The sequence below is a fragment of the Cibotium barometz genome, chromosome 59 (assembly GCF_041138505.1).
Source record: "Cibotium barometz isolate CiBa-2024 chromosome 59, ASM4113850v1, whole genome shotgun sequence".
Lineage (NCBI taxonomy): Eukaryota > Viridiplantae > Streptophyta > Polypodiopsida > Cyatheales > Cibotiaceae > Cibotium > Cibotium barometz.
Genome location: NC_141104.1, coordinates 39,683,430 through 39,706,708, shown reverse-complemented (window position 1 = coordinate 39,706,708; position 23,279 = coordinate 39,683,430). Strand labels below are relative to the sequence as shown.

At 44.6% G+C, this 23,279-nt stretch overlaps 1 protein-coding gene across 3 annotated transcripts in view; it reads left to right on the top strand.

Moving 5' to 3' along the window:
• The first annotated feature begins 260 nt into the window (after window positions 1-260).
• Window positions 261-23,279, top strand: part of LOC147605788 (diacylglycerol kinase 7-like) — a 35,566-nt gene continuing 12,547 nt past the window's right edge. For 2 of the 3 annotated variants that reach the window (XM_086793182.1, XM_086793183.1), the window contains exons 1-6: window positions 261-729; window positions 994-1,116; window positions 1,212-1,349; window positions 1,441-1,526; window positions 1,632-1,722; window positions 3,256-3,331. In XM_086793182.1, coding sequence (XP_086649308.1) covers window positions 322-729; window positions 994-1,116; window positions 1,212-1,349; window positions 1,441-1,526; window positions 1,632-1,722; window positions 3,256-3,331 — 922 coding nt within the window. In that variant the 5' untranslated portion in view covers window positions 261-321. The remainder of the gene's footprint in view (window positions 730-993; window positions 1,117-1,211; window positions 1,350-1,440; window positions 1,527-1,631; window positions 1,723-3,255; window positions 3,332-23,279) is intronic. The other variant, XM_086793181.1, reaches the window with a different exon arrangement.

Sequence of the window (23,279 nt, the reverse complement as noted above, 5' to 3'; positions counted from 1 at the left end):
TCTAGGAGCAAAGAACGAAATGCAAGGCTAAATAGTTGAGAACTAGCACGTGTACACGTGGCATAGACTCAAGGAGACTTGAGACTTGACACTCCATAGGAAGCCGCCCGAGGGTCAATATATTAAAAGGACTCAGAAAATGAATGTCCGTCGAAATTGTGGTACGTGGACGGCTAGCAACTTGCCGGCAATTACACAGGGGCCGGGTGCCAACGGTGCCATGTGAGACGGCATAAAATTATAAACTGTGAAGGTCTCTGTCTGAAGTTTAATTTGCCCGCGCCCCCTCTCTCTCTCTCTCGTCTCTTGGCTCGTTTGACTATGGAATCACAGCTGGACTCCAGCAGCAACCCTTCTCCGCCTGGAAATGGAACCACTGTCGCAGAGGAGGCTGACAAATCTAACAGCATAAGCTCAGCGCCCGGGAAAGGCATTGATAAGCCTGCAGCTTTTTCCATCACTAGCCCTATTCCTAACCCTAATCCTGCCCAGACGTTGAGCATCAAGGATGAGCTGTTCAGGCTGCAGTTTGTCATGCCGGAGTACCTTCGAGTGGCGATGGCTGCCGCTGTGGAATCGCAGCAGATGGATTACCCTGGAACGGCTGCACCTCTGGAAGCCGGGAAAGCTCCAATCCACCCGCTCATCGTCATGATCAACTCCAAAAGTGGAGGCCGCCAGGGTCCAGTCCTTCGCTCTGTGCTCAACGATTTACTCAGCAAGGAGCAGGTCAGCCTTTTTTTTCGTGTCTCTCTCTCTCTCTCTCTCTCTCCCCTTTCCGTCCCTCCTTACAAATCTCTGTTTTTCTTTTTTGGAATAAAATGCCATTTTTCCTCTGCATTTGTTCACACCCATAGAAGGCTTCTATGCATCTAATGGTGAAGTTTTCTGATTTTGATATGTACACATACCTCCATCATCAATTAAAGTGCATGGTCCCATCACTATTTTGATCATGAATTGCATGCCTTGTTGATTTCATTCTGGCGGCAGGTTTATGACCTTTCAATCACTCCTCCCAAGAATTTTTTCCGCTTTGGGTTGGGCTGTCTGGAGAGGCTTGCTGAAAGTGGAGATCAGTGTGCCAAGGAAACACGGAACAATTTACGTGTCATTGTAAGTTGCTGTGTGAAGTCTTGGACTTCTGTGTGATAGTCTTGGGACTTTCACAAGTTCACAGCAGTATACATGATATTCTGTATGTTGTTCAGGTTGCAGGAGGAGATGGTACAGTGGGTTGGGTTCTTGGAAGCATGACAGAGCTGCATGTAGAGCGGCGTACACCTATTCCAGCGGTTGGAATTATCCCCCTAGGCACTGGAAATGATTTAGCTCGGAGCTTTGGGTGGGTAGGTTCACTTCTTTGACCACTGAGGTTTTAAGATTTATCATTCTGAAGCTCTCTGAATGTAAGGTGGCATCTCATATGGTGTGTTGCAGGGAGGTTCCTTCCTGTTTGCATGGCGCTCAATTGTGAGGAGATACCTCCTCAAAGCGGGAGGAAGCGAAACTTGTGAACTGGACAGGTGATATGAGTATTTCCAATTCTGGCTATGGTGACCTGTATACACAGATTTGAGAGGATATCATTTTTCTACTTCCTGGTTTCGTTGTGTCTTGTGGACATGTAGTTGGCAGGTAATGGTGAGGACAAGCTCAACATCGGAAGTTGTTTTCCCACATGCTCTTCATCCACAACATCAAATACCCCTTTCTGTGGAGGTAGTGTTGCAGATAGATTTATAGTATTGACACATTCATTCTAAAATTTATCTGAAACATGTGAATTTTTTTATTAAAGGCCTGCAGATATGTGTCTTTGTGCAGCATGCTTTATGCTTTATCGTTGGAATTGTGCATGGCCTACTGTTCCCTATAAGGCTGCTTCTTTAGTGATTTTCATCTTTCTTGCCTTATAAAAACTGTGAACTTGTTGTCCATAGACAAAGCTTCTGATCGTACAAAAAAATAGCCTGAATGTGGTTAGAGAGAGGGGGAGGCAGAGAAAATATACTTTCTTCCCTGCTAAGCCTAGGAGGGCACAAAATGTGTGATAAAGAACTGTGATTATGTCTACCTTTGCCAGAGAGGCTAAAATTGACTGTACATAATGTTTCTAATCATATCGTGAAGTTGGAAAAACTTGATAGAACTGTAGTCTATATTTAGGCTAATGAATGATATTGTCTCATCCTTCATATCTTGCATGCTGGTAACTGTTGTAGTTGTGTGCCTATGGTGGCTAGCTTTTGTAGAGAAGATGAGGAGATTACAAACTACTTGGGTCCTCTTGTAAAGAGTTGCATTGTTGCATGTATCTTTTACTAATATTGAACTTCCGAATCATGAGCATGTAACACATGTTCACGTGGCATCTTAGTGTGGGGTGCACGTGATACAAGTTGGAAGAATGAGTCTCATAATCTGGAAGGATGACGAAGTTGATGCTGAGGCTAAGGTGGTCACCTTTCCTAATCCTGGTGAGTCTCTCCTGCTGGGTAGGGGGCGCTCCTTGTTTGAAGGGAAAGCCAAGAGTATCGACCAAGCCTGGTGAGTCTCTCCCACCGGGTAGGGGGACACTCCTTGTTTGAAGGGAAAGCCAAGAGTATCGACCAAGCCGGGTGATACTCTTGGCTTGTCGAGTAGAGCGGCTGTGAAGATCCAATGGGTACTGGTGGCCCAGGGCTGCCATGGGAGGGTGTTCAGTCCAAGATGGGGTGTAAAAGAAAATCCTTTTACAGCTCTCCCCCTGGCTGGAGGTTACAGACATTGAGCTTGCCTAGCAAAGCTCTACTGTGCACCACCGGATCAAATAGATTCTTTTTAAAGGTGAAAAATAGGGGAAAAAGAGACAAATCAATTGTAGGTAAATTTCAGCATCTATAAGTAGCCCACTTGTTTCCTCATGCTTTGTTCTTGCAATTGGAGGTTTCTTTCACCTAAGCCAACCTTCTCTTAGTCTTGGAGTAGCTAGGAGGTGCAGATTTCAGCTGTCATGTGCACCATCTGTCCTAGGGTGCTACGCGGACATTCTCCTTCATCTGGGACAGGATATTGGGGTAAAGTTCTTTGTAGACATGCTGTTGTGACTTGTGATTCTATTGCCTGCAGTCAATAGGTCATGCCTCTGTTTTCTTATTATTGATTCTCTTCTCTGATCTTCTCAAAATTTCCTTCTTATCTTGTTTTCTTATGTGATGCATAGGGCTTGCTCACTATTCACTTAGTTCTAAAATGTTTCCATTGATGGTTCAGGATGATGACAGTAAAAGTTCAAGTGATGATAATGCAGCATCCTTTGAAGGGGTTTTCTACAACTATTTTAGCATAGGTACGCTTCATGTTCCTTGTGCTACTATTTTGTATTAGTAGGGTAAGCCTGGTCATCATGCGTATAAATTGCAAATAGAAGTACTTCAATGACTAGAAGCTGTTATTGCAAAGGAAGAATTTGTTGAATGAATGTTGGCACACATATTCTGCTGAGATGGCTTTCATGCTCGTGATTTCCCATGCTTCATCAAGTCCCCCTAGCTTGGTTGTCTCCCAAAACTTTAGGAATACTGATATGAAAACCTCTACCTAGGTCAAGTACAGCGGACCTTGTACTACCTTGTTACATGCCCAAATTATTTGGCAACGATTCTTGATTCAAGTTTAAGTAACTAATGAATTAGGGAAGGTTCTTGCTACCAAACGAAATGACATGTTTAAGATTATCAGCAATGATTGAAAGATCAAGGCTAGTGATGCTCATGAGCAGGCAATCCAAGCTGATGATCTTGCAATGAGAGTGTGAGCTTATCACTTGCAAGTGGTGAGAAATTTTGGTGATGGTGTTGGAGGCTGCCTTCCTTAACTAGGGTCATCAATTGGCCAAACCTGATGGACTTGAAATTTGGGAAGCTAGGGTGGCTCATAACAAATAATTAATGCCATGATTAAAAAAGGATAATGACGCTCTTATCACACTCAATAATTTGCATAAACAAGAGTCTAATGTCATTGTAAAATCACTTAAATGAGCTTGGAATTACATCAATTTAGAGCTCAACAAGAAGCATCTAGATTTGCTTTCCTCTTCAAATTTTTTTGGGGAGTAAAACAGGCTGATTGTATTACCACAAAATCTCATACAAACACGTGCTAAAGCTCCAAAAGATAAAGGTGTGACCAACCGCACTCGAAGGCAAAATTTATGCCAAAAAACAAAACCTATACAAAATCTCAGGGGGGGAGATGAGAGATGCGAGACATAAACCATTGTGGAGGAATGCACTTCTACTATGGGGTACCGCCACCGCAAGTGGAAGAAAATCTAGTGATGACTCTAAATCTCCAAGAAATGTTCTCTCCGCAACTCACCAGACCGAGAAGAGAGAGTCATCAAATAGTCCCATTCACCATGAATGGTGTAACCGCTCGCTCTAGGAGGCGTGACAAATCGGAAGATAAAATACACATATTTTAAATCACTTAACTAATTCAAGCAATAGACAACACTTGTAACGTTAAAACTGAAAATAACAAAGAACACTTGATACCATCACTGGGGCTGGAAAGCCCCCCTCCCCCCCCCCCCCTCCCCCTAAATACTGTTGTATTTCTTGAGTATTTATATGTACAAGTATTTATATGTACAAGTGTTCACAGGCCCTAGGCCAGATTTCTCCATAACAAGGAGTGAATACAATTGGTAAACAATAAGATATTGTCGGTGAAGAATCAATTGTCTCGGAGTAGACCAAGTCACAGGTAATCTCCCACCTTCACTGGGTGAACACCTGTCCTCACTGGTCTTTCGGGACCGTGCACCAACAGGCATGCCTGTACTAACGCTTGGCAAGGTGAAACACCGCGGAGGGAGCAATACCTGGTGCTCCTGAATTAGCTTTGCTCCCAGTTTTCCTCATACCCCAAATGACCTTCACTGGCTCCTCCAAAATGTGAGGGTGCGGTCAGGGTAATCATGGGAAAAAGTCACCGTCCTCATGGCCTTACTAATGAAGGCAACAGGGTGTGATATTTTCATAGTCACAAGGAACGGGGGACGGGAACGAGGACGGGACGGGGGATGGCCATAAGTGGGGAACAGGGATGGGGGAGGGAACAACACTCAAAAAATACTTTTTTTTAAAAGTTTTTCTACTCTACACTTGTTCTACTTTGGAAGTACATCAAAATGAGTACAAATTTACATAAAATGGTAAGCTTTTGAGTTGTATTAACAAAATACGTCAATCAAACACCTCTTGAAAGATACCGCCTTCCTTTGGTGGCGACGCAGGATTTCAGAGGGCAAGTCTACTCCGACATGGGATAAATTCCGGCGTGCTCTTCGCAAGGCTTTTGAGCCTGCAAATGCGAACTTTCATGCGAGGTCTTCTCTTCGTCGCCTGAGTCAAATTGGCTCCATGGCCACGTACATCTCAGAGTTTCAAAAACTGGCTCACGAGATAAACACTCAGCCCCTCTGACAAGCTTCACAGCTTCATTGACGGGCTTGAACCCACGTTCCAAGACGAAGTTCATAAGTACAATCCTGCCACCCTGGATGAAGCAATCTCGTATGTCGAGCGCATTAGTGATTACAAGCGTCCTCCTAGGAACTTTTCCTCCGGCGCTCGTTCTTACCAGCGGAATCGACCCAATGGGACTAGCCAACCCCAGTGTCCCAATCTTGGACAACTAAACTCTCAGCGACCATATTCTGGACAACAGTCCTTCCGGTCGCGCTTCTCCGGGCAAGCTCTCGTGTCAAACGCAAGACCCTCTTAGACTGAATCCTCTGGCAGCAGAAACCGAGATCGGTCCCGACAGGACCGTCGCAGCAATGATCGGCGCAATTTCACGCGAGAAACCTCTTCAGGACAGCAAAGCTCTTTATCGACTGCCACTTCATCCCAACCTAGTCGTCCAGGTCTCTGTACAATTTGTTTTGGTGATCACCGGTGGTATGAATGTCCTCAGCGCCCTAAACCCTCCAACACTCGGCGCAATTCTCAGGTGGACAGTTGCCACCATGCTGATCATGACCCGTCTCCGGTGAAAGACAAAAACAAACAAATAACTTGCTCTATTCGCGTTTCTGAAGTTGTCAGTACCCTGATGCTTAATGGCCAAAGTATGAACCCTGTTTCGGTGAATCTTTCCAAGCAGGTCCTTAGTCTTCTGGGTTTCATTGGTGACCATCCCATCAATGTGCTGGTGGACAGTGGTTGTTCCACTAATTTTGTGGGCACTTCTTTGGTCTACAAGCTTCGCCTACAGACCCGACATTTTGTGGATGCTTTTCAAGTAGAGCTTGCTGATGGTTCCTTCCTTAATTGTAACAAAAAGGTGCAAAAGCTTCAGTTCCAGATTCAAGATTACCAAGATCACCTTCATTTTTCAGTGATGCCGTTGTCACATTATGACATGATACTGGGACAATCTTGGCTGTATCGATATGATCCAGTGATCAGCTTTCGTTCTCATTCAATCCAGTTATACCATGATGGTCGAGAGCTGGAACTTCGTGGCCTTTTCAGTGCCAAACCCATCACTGTTGTTTTTGCCTTGCAAGTCAAGCGCCTCGTCCGCAAACGTGACTGTACAACATCCTTGGTCATGCTACGGGAGATTGAAGCAAAAACTAGTGAGCAATCTCAAGCCTCGTCATCAACAAGTGCTTACTTGGAGCAACCCTTCTTCAGGCCTTTTCAAGATCTGTTTCCGAATGATCTTCCGACGACATTGCCTCCTCGTCGTCTTGTGGATCACCCGATTGATCTTATCCCAGGTCAACCTCCTCCAACCCGAGCTCCATACCGTGTCTCTTACTCTGAATCTCAGGAGATACAAAGGCAATTACAGGAGTTGTTGGACAAAGGTCACATCCACCCTAGCAAAAGTCCCTTCAGAGCCTCGGTTTTGCTTGTCAAAAAGAAGGATGGATCATGCATTGATTACCGTGCTCTCAACAAGCTGACAATCAAGAACAAATTCCCTTTGCCTCGCATCGATGAGTTGTTCGACCAACTGCTCAAAGGTGTTTTCCAAGATTGATTTGAAGTCCGGCTATCATCAAATTCGTATCCGTAATGGTGATGAATACAAGACAGCCTTTCGGACAAAATATGGCCATTATGAATTCTTGGTCATACCTTTTGGGTTAACCAATGCCCCGACCACTTTCATGGCCTTGATGAATGAAATTTTTGGGCCGTACTTGGACAAGTTTGTGATTGTTTATCTCGATGATATTCTAGTTTTTAGCCGATCTATGGTCGATCACAAAGAGCATTTACAGATTGTCTTTGAAGTACTACGCACCAATGTGCTGTATATCAACAAGAAGAAGAGCGAATTTTTCAAGAACCATGTGGAATATCTTGGTCACATCATTAGTAGATCCTAAGAAGATTCAGGCGATTGTGGATTGGCCTTTGCCTCTCACCATTTCAGATGTTCGATCTTTCTTGGGACTTGCTAACTTTTATCACAGCAAGGTGCATAGGTTTTCAGAGATTGCTGTCCCTTTGACATCAACAAGAAGAAGAGCGAATTTTTCAAGAACCATGTGGAATATCTTGAGACTTGGTCACATCATTAGTAGATCCTAAGAAGATTCAGGCGATTGTGGATTGGCCTTTGCCTCTCACCATTTCAGATGTTCGATCTTTCTTGGGACTTGCTAACTTTTATCACAGCAAGGTGCATAGGTTTTCAGAGATTGCTGTCCCTTTGACAGAATTGACAAAGCTGGACAAACTTCAGTGGTCTTCTGAAGCTGAGCAATCCTTCAATGATCTCAAGCATGCCTTGACGACAACCCCGGTCTTGGCCATTGCAGATCCCAGCCAGCCCTTTGATGTAATGACAGATGCCTCAGATCGTGCTTCTGGTGGAGTTTTGATGCAGAATGAACGTGTCATTGCTTTTGACAGCAGGAAGTTTTCAGCCATTCAAAGCAGGTATCCTGTGTATGATGATGAGTTTTTGGCAATTGTGCATGCTTATCGGACTTGGAGACATTATCTTCTTGGAGCAGATTCAGTTTATGTTCCTGGTCTTCAAAATGTGGTTGCAGATGCTTTGAGTCGCATGCCTTGAGCCACTAATTTTGCCATCACAGATGTGCAAATAAAAATCCCTGCTTGTTTCAAAAATGAGTATTTGATTGATAGAGATTTTGGAGATGCGTTCCGTGCTCTCAAATCTTCTAATCCCAGTCCTGTAGAAATGAACATGTTTGCAGCCTACACCATCATAGATGAGTTGTCGATCTTTTCTAATTGCATTTGTGTGCCTCACAATACTTCATTGCGGAAGATTCTCATTCAAGAGCATCATGAAGTTCCTTATGCTGCTCATCCTGGTATCAACAAGACATATCGGCTTTTGTCTGCTACATACTTGTGGCCTCAGATGCAGCAAGATGTTATCAAATTTGTCAAAGCTTGTCATTCGTGTCAAATAATGAAAGCCTCTCGATAACTTTCTCGTCATTCGTGTCAAATAATGAAAGCCTCTCGATAACTTTCTCAAGGGTTACTTCAACCGTTGCCAGTTCCCAATGAGAGATGGGAAAGTATCAGTATGGATTTTATTACCACTTTGACTCTTTCATCCAAAGGCAATGCTCACATTTTTGTGGTGGTTGATCGATTTTCCAAAATGGCGCATTTCATTCCTTGCAAGAAAGCTGCTTCAGCCCCAGATGTGGTGCTTCAGCCCCAGATGTGGCGTCTTTGTTCGTGCAACATGTCTTCAAATTGCATGGTTTTTGCCGAAGACCATCATCTCTGACAGGGATCCAAAGTTCACTGGACATTTTTGGACGTCTTTGTTCAAATCTCTTGGCACGAATTTTTTGTTCAGTTTAGCCTATCATCCTCAAACAGATGGACAGATTGAAAGAGTCAATCAGATTTTGGAAGAAATGATTCGACATTACATTCAATCCCGTTTGGCATCATGGGAAGATTATTTGCCACACCTGGAATTTGCTTATAATAATTTCCATCATTCAGCAATTGGATTAACTCCATTTCAAGCAGCATATGGGCATACTCCTCTTGTGCTTACAAACTTTGTTTTACAACACAAAGTGGCGTTGGCAGATCAATTGGTTCAGGAGATGCAAGATGTGCTTGTGCAAGTTCGAGATAAATTGATCCATGTGCAACAAAAATATCAAAAACAGGCCAACAAGCATCGTCGACATGCAGATTTTCAAGGAGATTTGGTCTTGTTGTATGTGGCATCTCACCGTTACAAAACAGTGAAGTTAGTTTTTCCAAAGTTGCAACCTCGCTTCTATGGGCCTTTCAAGATTCTTAAGAAAAATTCAGTTGTCAGTTACAAGTTGGAACTTCCACCTTCATGGGGGAAGGTTCATCCGACTTTTCACATTTCTTGGCTCAAACAGTATGTTCAAGGAGATTCGCCTATTGCAAACTTATCTTCAGATGACCATATCATCCTTGTTCCAGAAGTAATTCTTGACGTGCGACAAAAGGAAACAAGAAGAAAGTTGACTACAGAATTTCTTGTGAAGTGGATGGATTTGGATGAGTCTGATTCCACTTGTCAAACAGATGAAGATATGGAGCAATACCCTAATCTTCTTCAAGAGTTCTTTGACAAACGGATGTCTATCATTTGACACATGGGTGTTATGTTAAATGGGAGGGAATGAATGTCACGATTGTGACGTATGTATGTATCGGATCCTCTCTTCATTGTTGATTCCTGTTGCAGATGCAAAGAGTAACCAGCCAAGGGAACCCCTACCCTTGATTGGTTGCGACTCTTCGCCAAAGGATGTACCTCTTCATCGAATAGCCACATCCCTTCGACGAATGGTTGTATCCCTTGATGAATGGTTGTGCCTCTACATCGAATAGACACATCCCTTAGCCTAAAGTTGTATCCTTTCGTCTATTGTCATGTCCTTTCGTCAAAGGACATGCCTCTTCAAATGTGTCTCTTCATCTCCTATATAAGAGACCTATTGTACTCAGTTTAATCAATTCAATTCAATCTTCTCTTAAGTGTTCTCCTGAAGTCTCTTGTTCTCTAAGTTAAGTACTTAAGTAATAATTAGTACACAATATGAGGGATTAACAACATAATCCTCACATTTTCCTCCTCCTGCTCCATCTCCCATTGAGTAAAGGGATCTGCCTTTGCAGTCGCACCCTTGCAAAGCATTCGCAAGTTTGCGCTTACAAAGACAAGATCATTGGCCTTTTCTACACCAAGTGATGGTTGGAGGCGTATCTTGGATCGTCTAGTGCCAGATGGAGGCATTAGGCGCAAAACCAGAGATCAGCTTGTTGCATACAAGTCCTTTCGTGGTGCTTTTGGTTGTGCGGATGCACAACAGGAGGATAGGTTGAAGTGTTGGAATTAGGGTTGCAGGAAAGCACACAAAGCTTGGAGAAGAAGAAGCAAGAATGCACATAACATAAAGTGTATTAGATTGTGTCAATGTACAAAAGATAAGTTAGCCCTAGAATGATGGGCGTATATACAAGCCGGGGGGGGGGGGGGGGGGGGGGGGGGGGGGGAACCTCCTAAAGAGGAAAAAAGTACCCCGACGGTCCTAAGTGTGTTCACATACATCACTGCCTATATATATGGCAACAAATCCCCCCTGGGAGTGATGGTGTGAACGAGAGCTGGCACTCATGTATAGGGGAGTGCCATGCCCGAAGTAGATCAATCCACAAAGGGGAGCAAGCGCAAAGCTTTGCGGAAAGCTTCGAACTTCTCACGAGGAAGCGACTTTGTGAAAAGATCGGCGAGGTTGTCCTGTGTTGGCACATAGACCAAGCTGATCTCTCCTGCTGAGAGTCTCTCCCTGACATAGTGATAATGCACCTCAATGTGCTTTGTGCGAGCATGAAAAACTGGGTTTCTCGCAACTGCCAATGCGCTCTGACTGTCAGTGAAGATAGAGGTGGCAGACTCCTGTCCAACACCCAAGTCAGCCATAAGCCGTCTGAGCCACACACACTCAACCGTAGCTGTGAAAGCTGCCCTGTACTCAGCTTCACAACTAGAAGTGGCCACAGTAGGTTGCTTCTTGCTCAATCAAGATATGGATGAGCTACCGAGCATGAAACAAAAACCACTTGTGGATACTCTTGTGTCATAGCAACCAGCCCAATTTGAGTCCGAAAAAGCATGTAAATCTGGCGGCAACGATCCCCCCTTGGGATAAAACAACCCAAGATGTATGGTGCCACTCAAGTAGCGAAAGATGCGTTTAACTGCCTTCCAATGCTGAGACCTTGGGCTATGCATAAACCTGCTCACCTATGAGACTGCAAACTGAATGTCCGGCCTCGTAATGCATACATAAATGAGGCAACCAACAGCTGTCTGATAGAGTGTGACATCAAAGTGATCTCCAGCATCATGAAGACTCAACTTCAAACCTGTCTCCATTGGAGTAGCAATAGGCTTGTAGTCTTCAAGGCCAAATCTCTGCAACAATGTCTCAATATACTTTGTCTGACACAAAGCAATACCTCCATCACACTGCTTAAATTGTATCCCCAAATAATGATGCAAATGTCCTAAATCTGATATCTCAAAAGAGGCATTCAAATTAGCCTTAAAATCAGCAATATGACTTTCATTTGGTCCTGTGAGCAACATGTCATCGACATAAAGAGCAATGATTAGATGTACATCATCCACACATTTAATATATAAAGTGCTTTCTGTTGGACTATTCTGAAAACCATGTGTAGTCAAATATGCATGTATCTTTTCATACCAAGCTCATGGAGCTTGCTTTAAACCATATAAAGCCTTTTTTAATCTGCACACTTTGTTTTCCTGCCCTCCTTGAACAAAACCACGAGGCTGCGATACATACACCTCCTCATGCAAATCTCCATTCAAGAACGCAGTCTTTATGTCCAACTGATGTACATTCCAATCATTATGAGCTGCCAATGCACAAATACTACGAATGGTAGTCATACGACAAGTAGGAGCAAAGGTCTCATCAAAATCAATGCCCTTTTCTTGAGCATAATCCTTTGCAACAAGTCTAGCCTTATAGCGATCAACACTGCCATCTGGCTTTCGTTTCAACTTAAAAACCCACTTACATCCAATGGCCTTTTTACCAATAGGCAAATCACACACAAAGACCATGTACCATTCTTCATTATAGCATCATATTCACTTTGCATTGCAGCCAACCAATTTTCTGATTTTTGTGCCTCATCAAATGAAAGAGGTTCTTCCTCTTCACACATACTAGACACAGCCAAAGCATAACAATCTGATGCATAAGAGGCATGCTGAAAACTTGAATGAGTACGACTAGATATAGGTGCATCAATTTTACTATCACGCAAGGTTTGCACCAGCCATTTAGGCATACCTCTAGCTTGCTCATTTTTAGCCCTATCCTCAGAAATTACATCCTGTAAATTTGCATCAGAAATAGACTGATCTATGATGTCGTTTGAAATCTGCATAGGTTGAATATTTGCCTCATTAGGACTTACATTTGAATTCCCACCTGTAAACAGAGGCAACAATGTATCAAATACATCCCGTGAGCTTACACCTGTCTCTTTGGTACATGATAACAAAGGCTGCACAGCATCTTCCACAAAAACAACATCTCGACTAATCAAGATACGCTTTGGCTGCGGATGATACAATCTGTAACCCTTGCTCTCAGCACTGTAACCCACAAAAATGCATTTGACAGCCTTATCATCCAATTTTCTGCGTTGTTGCACAGGCACTAAAGCATAGGCCAAGCAACCAAAGACACGCAAGTGACTAATAGGAGGCTTCCTGCCATGCCAAGCTTCGTATGGAGTAATAGACTGCAAGGCCTTAGTGGGACACCTATTGAGTACATATGCAGCACACATGACAGCCTCAAGCCAAAACGCATGTGGCAAAGCTTGGCTCTTGACCATACATCGTGCCATCTCCATAAGTGACCTGTTTTTCCTCTCAGCAACACCATTTTGCGGAGGGGTATACAGCACTGTACATTGGTGTTTTATCCCACGACTAGCCAGAAATGCATCAAACTCTTTAGACAAGTACTCCCCCCCTCGATCAGAACGGAGGGTGCCCATAGTACAATTGGATACATTTTCAACCATAAGAAAAAACTGTTTGAAGCACAAAAACACTTCGGACTTTGCCTTCAGTGGATATACCCATGCATGCCTTGAGTAATCATCAATGAAAGTCACGAAGTACAAGTGTTTACCAAATGACGGAGTTTGCATAGGCCCACATACATCACTATGTACAAGTTGCAATTTGCGAGTGGCCCGCACAGAACCATCCTTTGGAAACGCAGAACGTTGCATTTTGCCCAAAATACAGCCTTCACAAACATGTTTCAATGGTGTCTCAAGAGGGGGCAATGAAGCAACCATATCAAATTTCTGCAAACGCAGCAAACTAGCAAAGTTTAGATGACCAAAACGAGCATGCCATAGTTTTGCATCTGAAACTGCCTTTTCATTAGAAACTGCATTTGCTGAATCTTCCACACACTTGTCATAAGAATTGAGCCTATACAGCCCACGAAACAAGGTGCCAGATGCAATAATCGTATCACCAGAAGTCAAATCATGAACAGTACATCTGTCATCCACAAATTTGACTACAAATCCAAGTCTAGCAAGCGCAGAGACAGACAATAGATTCTTCTTTATCCCTGGCACATACAAAGCATCTGAAAGTGTGAAAGCGCTGCCATTTGCAGCAGTAAGCATAATTTTACCAACGCCCTTCACTGGGTAAGAAGCATTATTGGCACATGTGACAGTATTCCCATTAGAGACAGCCTCAAGACAAGTGAACATATCACGATGTGAGGTAATGTGCTTTGTAGCATCACTGTCAAAATACCATACATTAGAGTCAACAGAAACTGCTAAAGATGCATCATGTACAGATGGGTCATATTGGCAATACATGCTAAACGCCCATTCTGTATCCTGCACAACATTTGCACAACATTTGCAGAATCTGCATTTGTAGAAGCATCCGCTATTGTGGCTGCATTTGACTCTTTCTTCTTTGTCTCTTTAGCCTTTAGCTTAGGGCAATTCTTAATGACATGATCATTTGCCTTACAATAGTTGCACCTGGTCTTTTTCTTGCCTTTATCAAGAGCCTTCTCAGACTTATTGTTGCTACCTGTGGAAGGAGAAGAAGTTGCAGACCTACTAATAGGAGAAGAAACAGTGGAAGGGACTGCCTTACCACTTCTTCTCTGCTGCTGCTGGGCAGCAATAAATGCTTGATCAACTGCACGACGCTGCCTGGCCCTGTTTTGCGTGGACCGCGCTTCTTGCAAGAGCTTGTTGACTAAAGTATCATACTTGACAGCATCAGGTCTGTTCTCAGTAAGAAGTCTCCACGTGGAAGCAAAAGTCTGATATGTCTCAGGTAAAGCATCAAGAACAGTCTGCACAAGAGAATGATCAGGAATAATCTCACCTGCAGAAATCAACTGTTCTTTGAGATCTTTAATCTTAGCAAGAAAAACATTCATGTCATCATCTTCCTGCATAATCTTCAATTCTAGCTCTTTACGCAGGTAAGAGATTTTTGCCTCGTTACGACCTGCATACAAACTAGCTAGAAGATCCCAAGCTTGTTTTGCTGTTTTAGCTGAACGAATATGTGTGGGGTGATGTTACGTTTGACAGAAAGTGTAATCAAGGCATGAGCCTGCGCATCTTTACCATCCCAACGAGCTTGTTCAGCAGTGGGTAAAACAGCAGCAACAGTAGAGCTGCTAGAACCTGCAACATCCTCAATAGATCCTACATTCAAAGAACCTGGACGTACATCCATACCCTGCACAATGTTCCACACTCCTTTTGCAACCAAAACATGCTGCATCATATATGCCCAAAGTGGGTAGTTGCTGTCTCCATCCAGTTTGTCTTCAGCAGACAACATGCGAAATACATCATTGCTGTTATCAGCCATGGCCACTGACTGAGACTGATGCAAAAGCTACCTGTAATGAAGCAAAGATTGAACAGAAAACAACTCGTGCTATGTAGCACGGTCCACAATAGAGTACGTATGCCTGTTTTGCAGAAAACTGCACTGTCGAAATTTCTGCACAAAATGACGAAAACACCTGTGCAGAACTTGAAATGCAAAAACGAAGCCCGAAACGACCTCAGATGCCATTTCTGAGAACGCAATGCCCTGAGGGCTTATTTGCAGAGTATAGGGACCTGCAAGCGCTCGTGAAAGCTCACCTCAATCGGAGAACGTGAGTCGAAGGGTGCTGGCAGCGTAGCCCTGGGAGCCGACGCCTGCTCTGATACCAATTGTTGGAATTAGGGTTGCAGGAAAGCACACAAAGCTTGGAGAAGAAGAAGCAAGAATGCACACAACACAAAGTGTATTAGATTGTGTCAATGTACAAAAGATAAGTTAGCCCTAGAATGATGGGCGTATATACAAGCCGGGGGAAAAAACCTCCTAAAGAGGGAAAAAGTGCCCCGGCGGTCCTAAGTGTGTTCACACACATCACTGCCTATATATATGGCAACATGAAGGTTGGGGTTGCTTTGTGGTGGGAAGACTATGGTTCAGATGGGCCTGAGTTGCAACACTTGGCTATCCGCATTCTCAGCCAAGCTGTAAGCTCCTCTTGTTTGGAGCAGCTTTGGAGTTCTTACAACCATATTGCATCAAAGAAGAGGAACCAGACCTCTCTGTCACCCTCCTGTCCATTACCCTGAAACTCAGGGTCCACCATATATGCAGCTGCATGCATAGGAGAGGCATAGGAGTTCCACCTCGTCACACATAAGGAACGAATCTCCTTGTATGTGTCCTCATCGGGCTCTAACTCTTGCAACTTCTCTATCAGTCTATCCATTGTCTCATACACCTTCCCGATGCATGGCTGCATAGCATCTACAAGCCTCAACAAGTGGACAATAGGCCTCACCATAGCATCAATGCGTTTCACATCCTCCCAAAAGGAAGTGTTCTCTGCATGCTCCCTGCATAATATGCCTATGGCTGTTGAAGCCAATGCAGAAGTGGTGAACTCGTCGCTGATGAAGAGCTGCTTCAATGCACCACTGCACTCCCTCAAGCGGGCCAGCATCAAGAAGTTGAAGGCAAATCGGGAGTCTGAGTATTTGAGAAGTGAGAGCCTTGATTTCTTGGAGAACTCGTGGCGGAGGAACTGGTGGTTCAAGACAAATGTGACCATTTGATTGGCCTCCTGAATGATTGGCTCAATCCATGACTTCTTTCCAATATCCTTTAAAAGATTGTTCAAACAATGTGCCATACAATATGACACAGTTATGTGTGGATACATGCCCTCAATAATAGCTCCAGCTGTCCTATTTGCAGCCTTGCCATCTGCAACAAAACCCACCACACATTCCGGGCCCATGAGCTCAATGCCACTTGCCCACTCTGCTGCAAGCACGTCTGCACTCTTCCTTGTCCCCGAGGCATCATGTGAAGCAATAAAGTACATCTCGCCACACGAGAATATGCAACGAGACCATGGATGGACCGCTTTCGTGTGTCACTCCATCCATCTGCAATGAGTGACACTCCATTCTTTGCCCATAGCGGCTTTGTGTTCTCTGCAGCTTGCTCGACAAGGCGCTTCTCCTTGCTCGACAAGGCGCTTCTCCTTGTCGAGCAATGTGGTGCGCATAGACTTTGATGATGGGGGGGTGTAGTTTGGACCATACTCCCCAATCCTCTTCACCATAGCCTTGAAGTACTCAGATCTTATTACAAAAAGAAACAAGTGAACTTTCAAGAATGAAACTTAGAAAAATCATGTTAAGAGGGAAGAGTCAAGGCTTACCGAGCAGTATGGAAAGCAATATGGTCATGGAAGAAGAAACGAGCCACAGTTGTATCAACCTCTTCCTTTTTCTTAGGATCCCAACTTCCCTCAAGTGTACTCTGTCGCCGCGCGGGTGTGGGCATCGCAAAGGAACTTGTGGCCGTGGTGTAGATGTGGTAGATGCACCCCCTGACTCTGAAACAGACCCCTCAAGTGGTGTCAAATGCTGCAGGATCCACAGCCACACGTGCCGGCCTTGCAGCCCTCAAAGCCTCATGCCCGGCAATGCGCTCAAGAAGCTCCCTTTTGTCAGTGAGTGCTCTTACAGCTCAGGGTGCGGAGGTGATCTTTTCTCGTTATGAGATTACCATTCATGATAAGGCGACTGGTAGCATTGGTTGAGGGAGTCCAAGATAGTAGTCTCTACAAGTTGATTGCTCTGCTTTCTTCTGGTGCTTCTTTAGCTCTTTGGCATGCTCGGTTTGGCCATTTGAGCTATCAGCTTCTGTAGCGAGCTTTGAAGAATGGGTTGGTTGAGGGTTTACCGACCATCAAGGCTCCGTCTTCTGCTTGTTCCTCTTGTTTACAGGGGAAGCAACACCGAGCCGCCTTTCCGAGGGAGGCAATACACAGATCTTCGACATCACTTGCTCTCATTCATGCAGACTTATGTGGTCCTATGAGTATCGCGTCTTTGAGTAAGGCGTTGTACATGCTCGTGATGGTGGATGATTTTACCAGATATACTTGGGTTTTCTTTTTGAAGACCAAGGATGAGACTTTTCAGCACTTCTGTGATTGGAGAGCTGAGGTGGAAAAAGAGACCAGTCACTCGGTCAAGGCTCTCAGGACCGATGGAGGGGGTGAGTTAACATCCCAGGAGTTTAAGCAATATTGCAAGACACATGGCATTAGGAGACAGCTTACTACATCATATACTCCATCATAGAATGGAGTTGCCGAGAGGAAGAATAGGACCATTATGGAGATGGCCCGTGCTATGATTGAGCATTCTTCATTACCTCGACGTTTCTGGGCTGAGGCGGCTTTCACCGCTGTCTACATTCAGATTAGGTCTCCTACTGTTGCTCTTCTCGATAAAACTCCATATGAGGCTTTCCATGGTGAGAAGCCCTTCATTGTTCATTTCTGGATATTTGGGTGTACGGCGTATGTTCATGTGCCTAAGGAGCATCGCTCCAAGTTGGACTCGAAGTCTCAGTGCATGACTTTTCTCGGATATAGTCCTGTGTCCAAGGCATATCGTCTTTATGATCCTCAAGCCGGTAAAGTTGTTGTGAGCCGTGATGTGGTGTTCGACGAGACTCCTACATCTTCAGAGGGGGGTGGTGAGCTTCTTCTTCCTTCACCTCCGTCTCCGCCTTCTTCTTCTCCTCCTGGTGCTCCCGTTGCTTCTGTTACACCTCCAGCTGAGGATACTCAGTCAGATGATGATGACCCTGCTTCTCCTCCGGCGAGTTCGAGCAGATCTGTACCTGGTTGGTATTATCAGATAGTTCATGATTCTGGGTTACGTGAGCTTTCTTCTGCTCCTCCGCCTGGTTCTCTTTGGCGTTCTTCCAGAGTTACAGGGAAACAAATTCATGAGGGCAACATGTTTGTTAATTATGCTCTTATGTCTACTATCATTAATGGTCCTTCTGATCCCACTTCTGTAGACGAGGCTCTTTCACATGAGCCGGCAGAGCTGGATGCTATCGAACGGAATGGCACTTGGATTTTGGTGCGTCGGCCATTGCAGCGTAAGGTGATTGGTGTGCATCAACTTGGATCTTCAAATCGAAGTTCCAAGTTGATGGCAGCTTGGACAAGCACAAGGCGAGGTTGGTTGCAAAGGGTTATGCTTAGTGCCCTGGTGTCGACTTCAATGAGACCTTCGCTCCGACGGCCCGGATGACTACCATTCTTGCTCTTATAGGACATCATAGATGGCTCGTTTTCCAGATGGACGTCAAGTCGGCTTTCGTGAATGGAGAGCTTACACAGGAGGTTTATATTGATCAGCCCGCCAGAATTTGTTGTTCCGGGCAAACAGGATCATGTGTACCGGGGCTGAAGAAGGCTTTATATGGTTTGAAGTAGGTTCCGCGGGCTTGGTACCAGCGGATTGATGAGTTCTTTTAGAAGCTCGGCCTGTGCCGTTCTCATGCAGATTCGAACCTTTATATCCATCTTGAACCTTTATATTCTCCTTGAGAGGGGGTTGATTGTTATCATTGTGGACTATGTTGATGACCTCATCTTTACAGGCTGTGCTGATCTGTTCTGTTATGGATGCTTTGGCGACATAGTTTGAGATGACGGATCTTGGCCTCTTTGCATTATTTTCTTGGCTTTGAGATTTGGCAGACCTCGAAGGGCATTTTCTTCTCTCCGCAAAAGTACACTCGGGAGATTCTCGATAGATTTCAGATGACTGGGTGCAAACCGGTATCTTCTCCTATGGATATTGGTGAGAAGCTTTCTTCACTTGATGCTTCTCCAGGGACTGATTAGGCACAGGATCGGGTTCTCGTTGGTTGTTTGGTATGGTTGACCTACTCCCGATTGGACATATGCTTCGCAGTCTGTTTATTGAGTTCCTTCTCATCCAAACCCCGTCAGCAGCATTGGCGGTGTGCCCTCAGAGTTCTTCGGTACTTGCGTGGCACTCTGGATTTTGGCATCTAGACACATGACCTTTTTATGAGACACTACAAGTTCCACACATACCCACCAAACTAGTGTCCTCCTTAATGTCTCATTCTAGCTAACCGTTGACAAATGCCATTATGAGTTGTTTTCTCATATTAGTGTCCTCCTTAATGTCTCATTCTAGCTAACCGTTGACAAATGCCATTATGAGTTGTTTTCCCATATCAGTGCTCCAATACTCCTTTCATCTCCATACCAATACTAAAAGCATATGGTGACTATATCATTATTTAAAGACAAATTGTATTGCTAGTAGAAATAATATCAGTGATATAAGATTCTTTCCTCCCTATGCCTTAGGTTTTCTGAGAAGCTATACCAATGCATGGTTAAACCCCTTTTGAGTTATATTTCAACAAAACCAAAAACACTTCATTGTCTCAACAGCCCTGAGACCTGGGCACACACATATCAGAAGAAAACACAAAAAGCTCAAGGATCCCCCTCAAGTGGACCTTGGCAACGCAGCTTCAAACTCAAAATCAAGTGTCGCACATGACATGTCTTTCTCACACAATAACAACATTCAACTGATAGGAAGCAGCTACAATTGAAGAAGAAATGGATTGAATCAAGTATCTAATAGAGTTCAGCTCCTTAGAGATCCAAGGGCGCACACCTCCTTCAAGACTGTCTGGCCTCCAGCTTTCCCTCGACTTTGAGCCAACCAATCTTTCTCACATTGCGTTGTCTCTTCTCTGTAAACATGAACAAAACTGCAAGAACTCTAGCCTGCAAAACAAACAGACCTGTAGGAGCCCACTCAACTGCAGTCTCTCACTGGCGGTCTCGCTCCTCGGTGGTCACTCTTGCACACTCTCGACGAGCCACTCTCGAAAACTGGCTCAATTCTCCCTCTTTCAACCCGTCGCTGCCTTCATTCTTTCCGGAACCTGCGTCGCCCGGTTCTCATGATCGCGCTTGCACTTTCCATTTTCGTTTGTGCACCTATGCTTATCCACTTGGTTGTCACGCTAATTCTACCAGCATGGATCCATTTCACGCCATGCTATACCCACTTCATCTATCTACACACCATGCTTGGGAGGGGCTTGGGATTCTCGTCACATATAGCCCACCCCCCTAGATGAAAACATTCATGTTTTCACCGTCTCCTTCATGCTCCAAATTGCTCTCCTCCACACACCATTCTATACAGCTTTATATACAACAAAGGCATGATCCAGCATCTCATCTCCCTCCTAGATCAAAAGGGAACAACAACATCTTCCAGAGCCATCTAGCTGCACTAATCCATCCACCTAGATCATAAACCTACAAACTGCAGATCGCCCCTTAGACTTGCCTTTATCAAATGGCTACATCATGCATGCATACTTACTGTCAGCCTTCTTCCTGTCTTCTCCACCCTTGTTAGCTCTAAGCTCGCCATCCACCTCAGAGCACGTCTCAACTCTATTTTTTCCCACCAAGCCTTCATTCCATTCCCCTAATACATCTTCATCATAACAAAAAATCGTCCCATCAAGACCATCCTGAACATTATCCTTCAAATCTTCCAAACAACCCATGTCAGCAACCTGTTGCATATCTTGGTCAGCATCCTCAGCTTCTTCATCCCACAGTTTGTCCACAACATTCAACAACTCATCATCACTGTCACACACTCTAGCATCCACAAGGGCACCTGATTGCTCAACACATTCTTGATCCAGAGACTCTTCATACAAATCAAAAACACCCTCCAAGGCATCTTCTGACAAAGCATCCATATCCACACCACTATTGATACTTTCAAGCACAAATGATTGCTCAACCATGCTAGCACCAACAACACTTGTGTCATCATATAAAGGCAATTCGAACAGACTCTCTACTACACATTCAAATAAACCTGTAAACTCCTCATGGGCGTTTTGCCTGTTTTTAGGGTTTCTATTGTGTGTTTAGGGTTTCAGTTGTGTTGTTAAGGTTTCAGCTGTGTTGTCACCCTCTGCTCTGAGCCAATCTGTGAGACCTATCTTTGTAGCACCATCGATCCTCTGTGTCTACATTGGCAGCGTACCTATTCTCAGGTGTGGGAACCTGTGCTCGGTTTCACTTCGCTTCTGTTAGTGTGCAGCTCTCCTTAGTGCTTCCTGCCTTTGTGGTTGTGCATTCATGTTGCCCTTTTTTCTGGAAGCCTTGGACATGGCGACCGCTAGTCTGGAACCGGGTTCCACTTTGGGTACCCTTTCTTGCTCTGCCGTTCAGAGATTCTCTTGCCATCACCGTTGGCCGGATTGTCGAGGTTCTTCTCTTAGGTCGCGGGATCTTCATGCTTCACCTTGCTGATGCAGAGGATGTGACTTGTCTTCTCAGTCGCTCTCCATTGCTGGTTGCTGATAGGTTGATATGCCTCATTCGCTACTACCAGGCTTTTCGCTAGCCGACTTTGACCAGCGCTTTAAGATCCCATGCCACCTTGTCACCCTTCAATACCTTGGTCTTTCTCAGGAGCTTTCTCTTGCTGTGAGATGGATTGCTGCTTCCTTTGGTGTTCCTTTACCACAATCCTTTGCTTCTACAGTGGTTTATCAGGTATTTTACAGGCATTTAAGGCATTTTTCAGGCATTTATGGGGCAGCCGACTGGCATTTATGGTATTTATGCCGAGTCGTGGACATTCAGTAGCTGGCCGACTGCATTAATGCTGGCCGACCAGCAGCCCTCATTCATATAAATAGAAGCGCATCCTCATCTGGCTCATCATGCGTTTTTCAGCCTATCAGTTCCGCATGCAGTAACCAGTCCATCATAGAAGCATTCAGCAGTGTGTTCTCCAACGCATCTCCTCCAGGAAGCATTGGGAGCAGCATAACCAGCCCACGCATCAGCATATCAGTAACGCATCATCATCAGCATTCATCTTCAGCAAACGCAGCAACATTCAGCTCAGTTCAGCCCATCAGTTATGCGTTTCATCATCAGGTCAGCATTCAGCATCTGTTCCAAAGCCTCCCTTCAGCGTTTCCTTTCCGGGAGACAAGGGAAAGAGTGGACAGCAGTTCATCCCGCATATTCAGCATATAGGCAGCATATTCAGCAGTATAGATCCATTTGGATCTCATTGTAACCCCATTCCTCATATAATATAGTTGCATTGCATTGACACATATTTGTCTATCTCTTAAACATCATTAAGTGCAGTTTAGTCAGACTAAGGTTGTGATTACTACGGTCTTAACCTCTCACATGTCACATTGGTATCAGAGCGTTACAGGGTAACCAGCCTTTGAGCATGTTCATTCCATCAGTCATTCAGTCAGACATCATGTTAATAGCTTCCGCACAGTTAAACCCAGTTCTCAAAATTTTGCAAGCCACCCTTAGGGATTTTCCCTTAGGTCTGCATCAGTAACCCATTCATCTGCATTCTTGCACAGCATCTAGGGTTGCACATGGCTTGCATAGCAGACATCTTAGCAGTCATCATAACAGACATCCTAGCAGTCAGTCTTGCATACATGTTGCCCATGAACTCTCTGGGGAAGAATGACATCCATCATCAAAGGAGGACATAAGTTTTGGGCTTCAACTGGCAGCAGTAGGGGGTTTCTCTTCCACAGAAGACGGAAGTTTGCTCCAACATCACCTCAGGAGGTTCAGAGCTTCAGGTACGACGGAGATGGTAAGTGAAAGGTTTTCACAGGCAGGTCAGGGGTGACTCAGGTATTTGCCATTCAGTTCCCGCAGTACATAGAGTCCTGGCTCAAAGGATTTC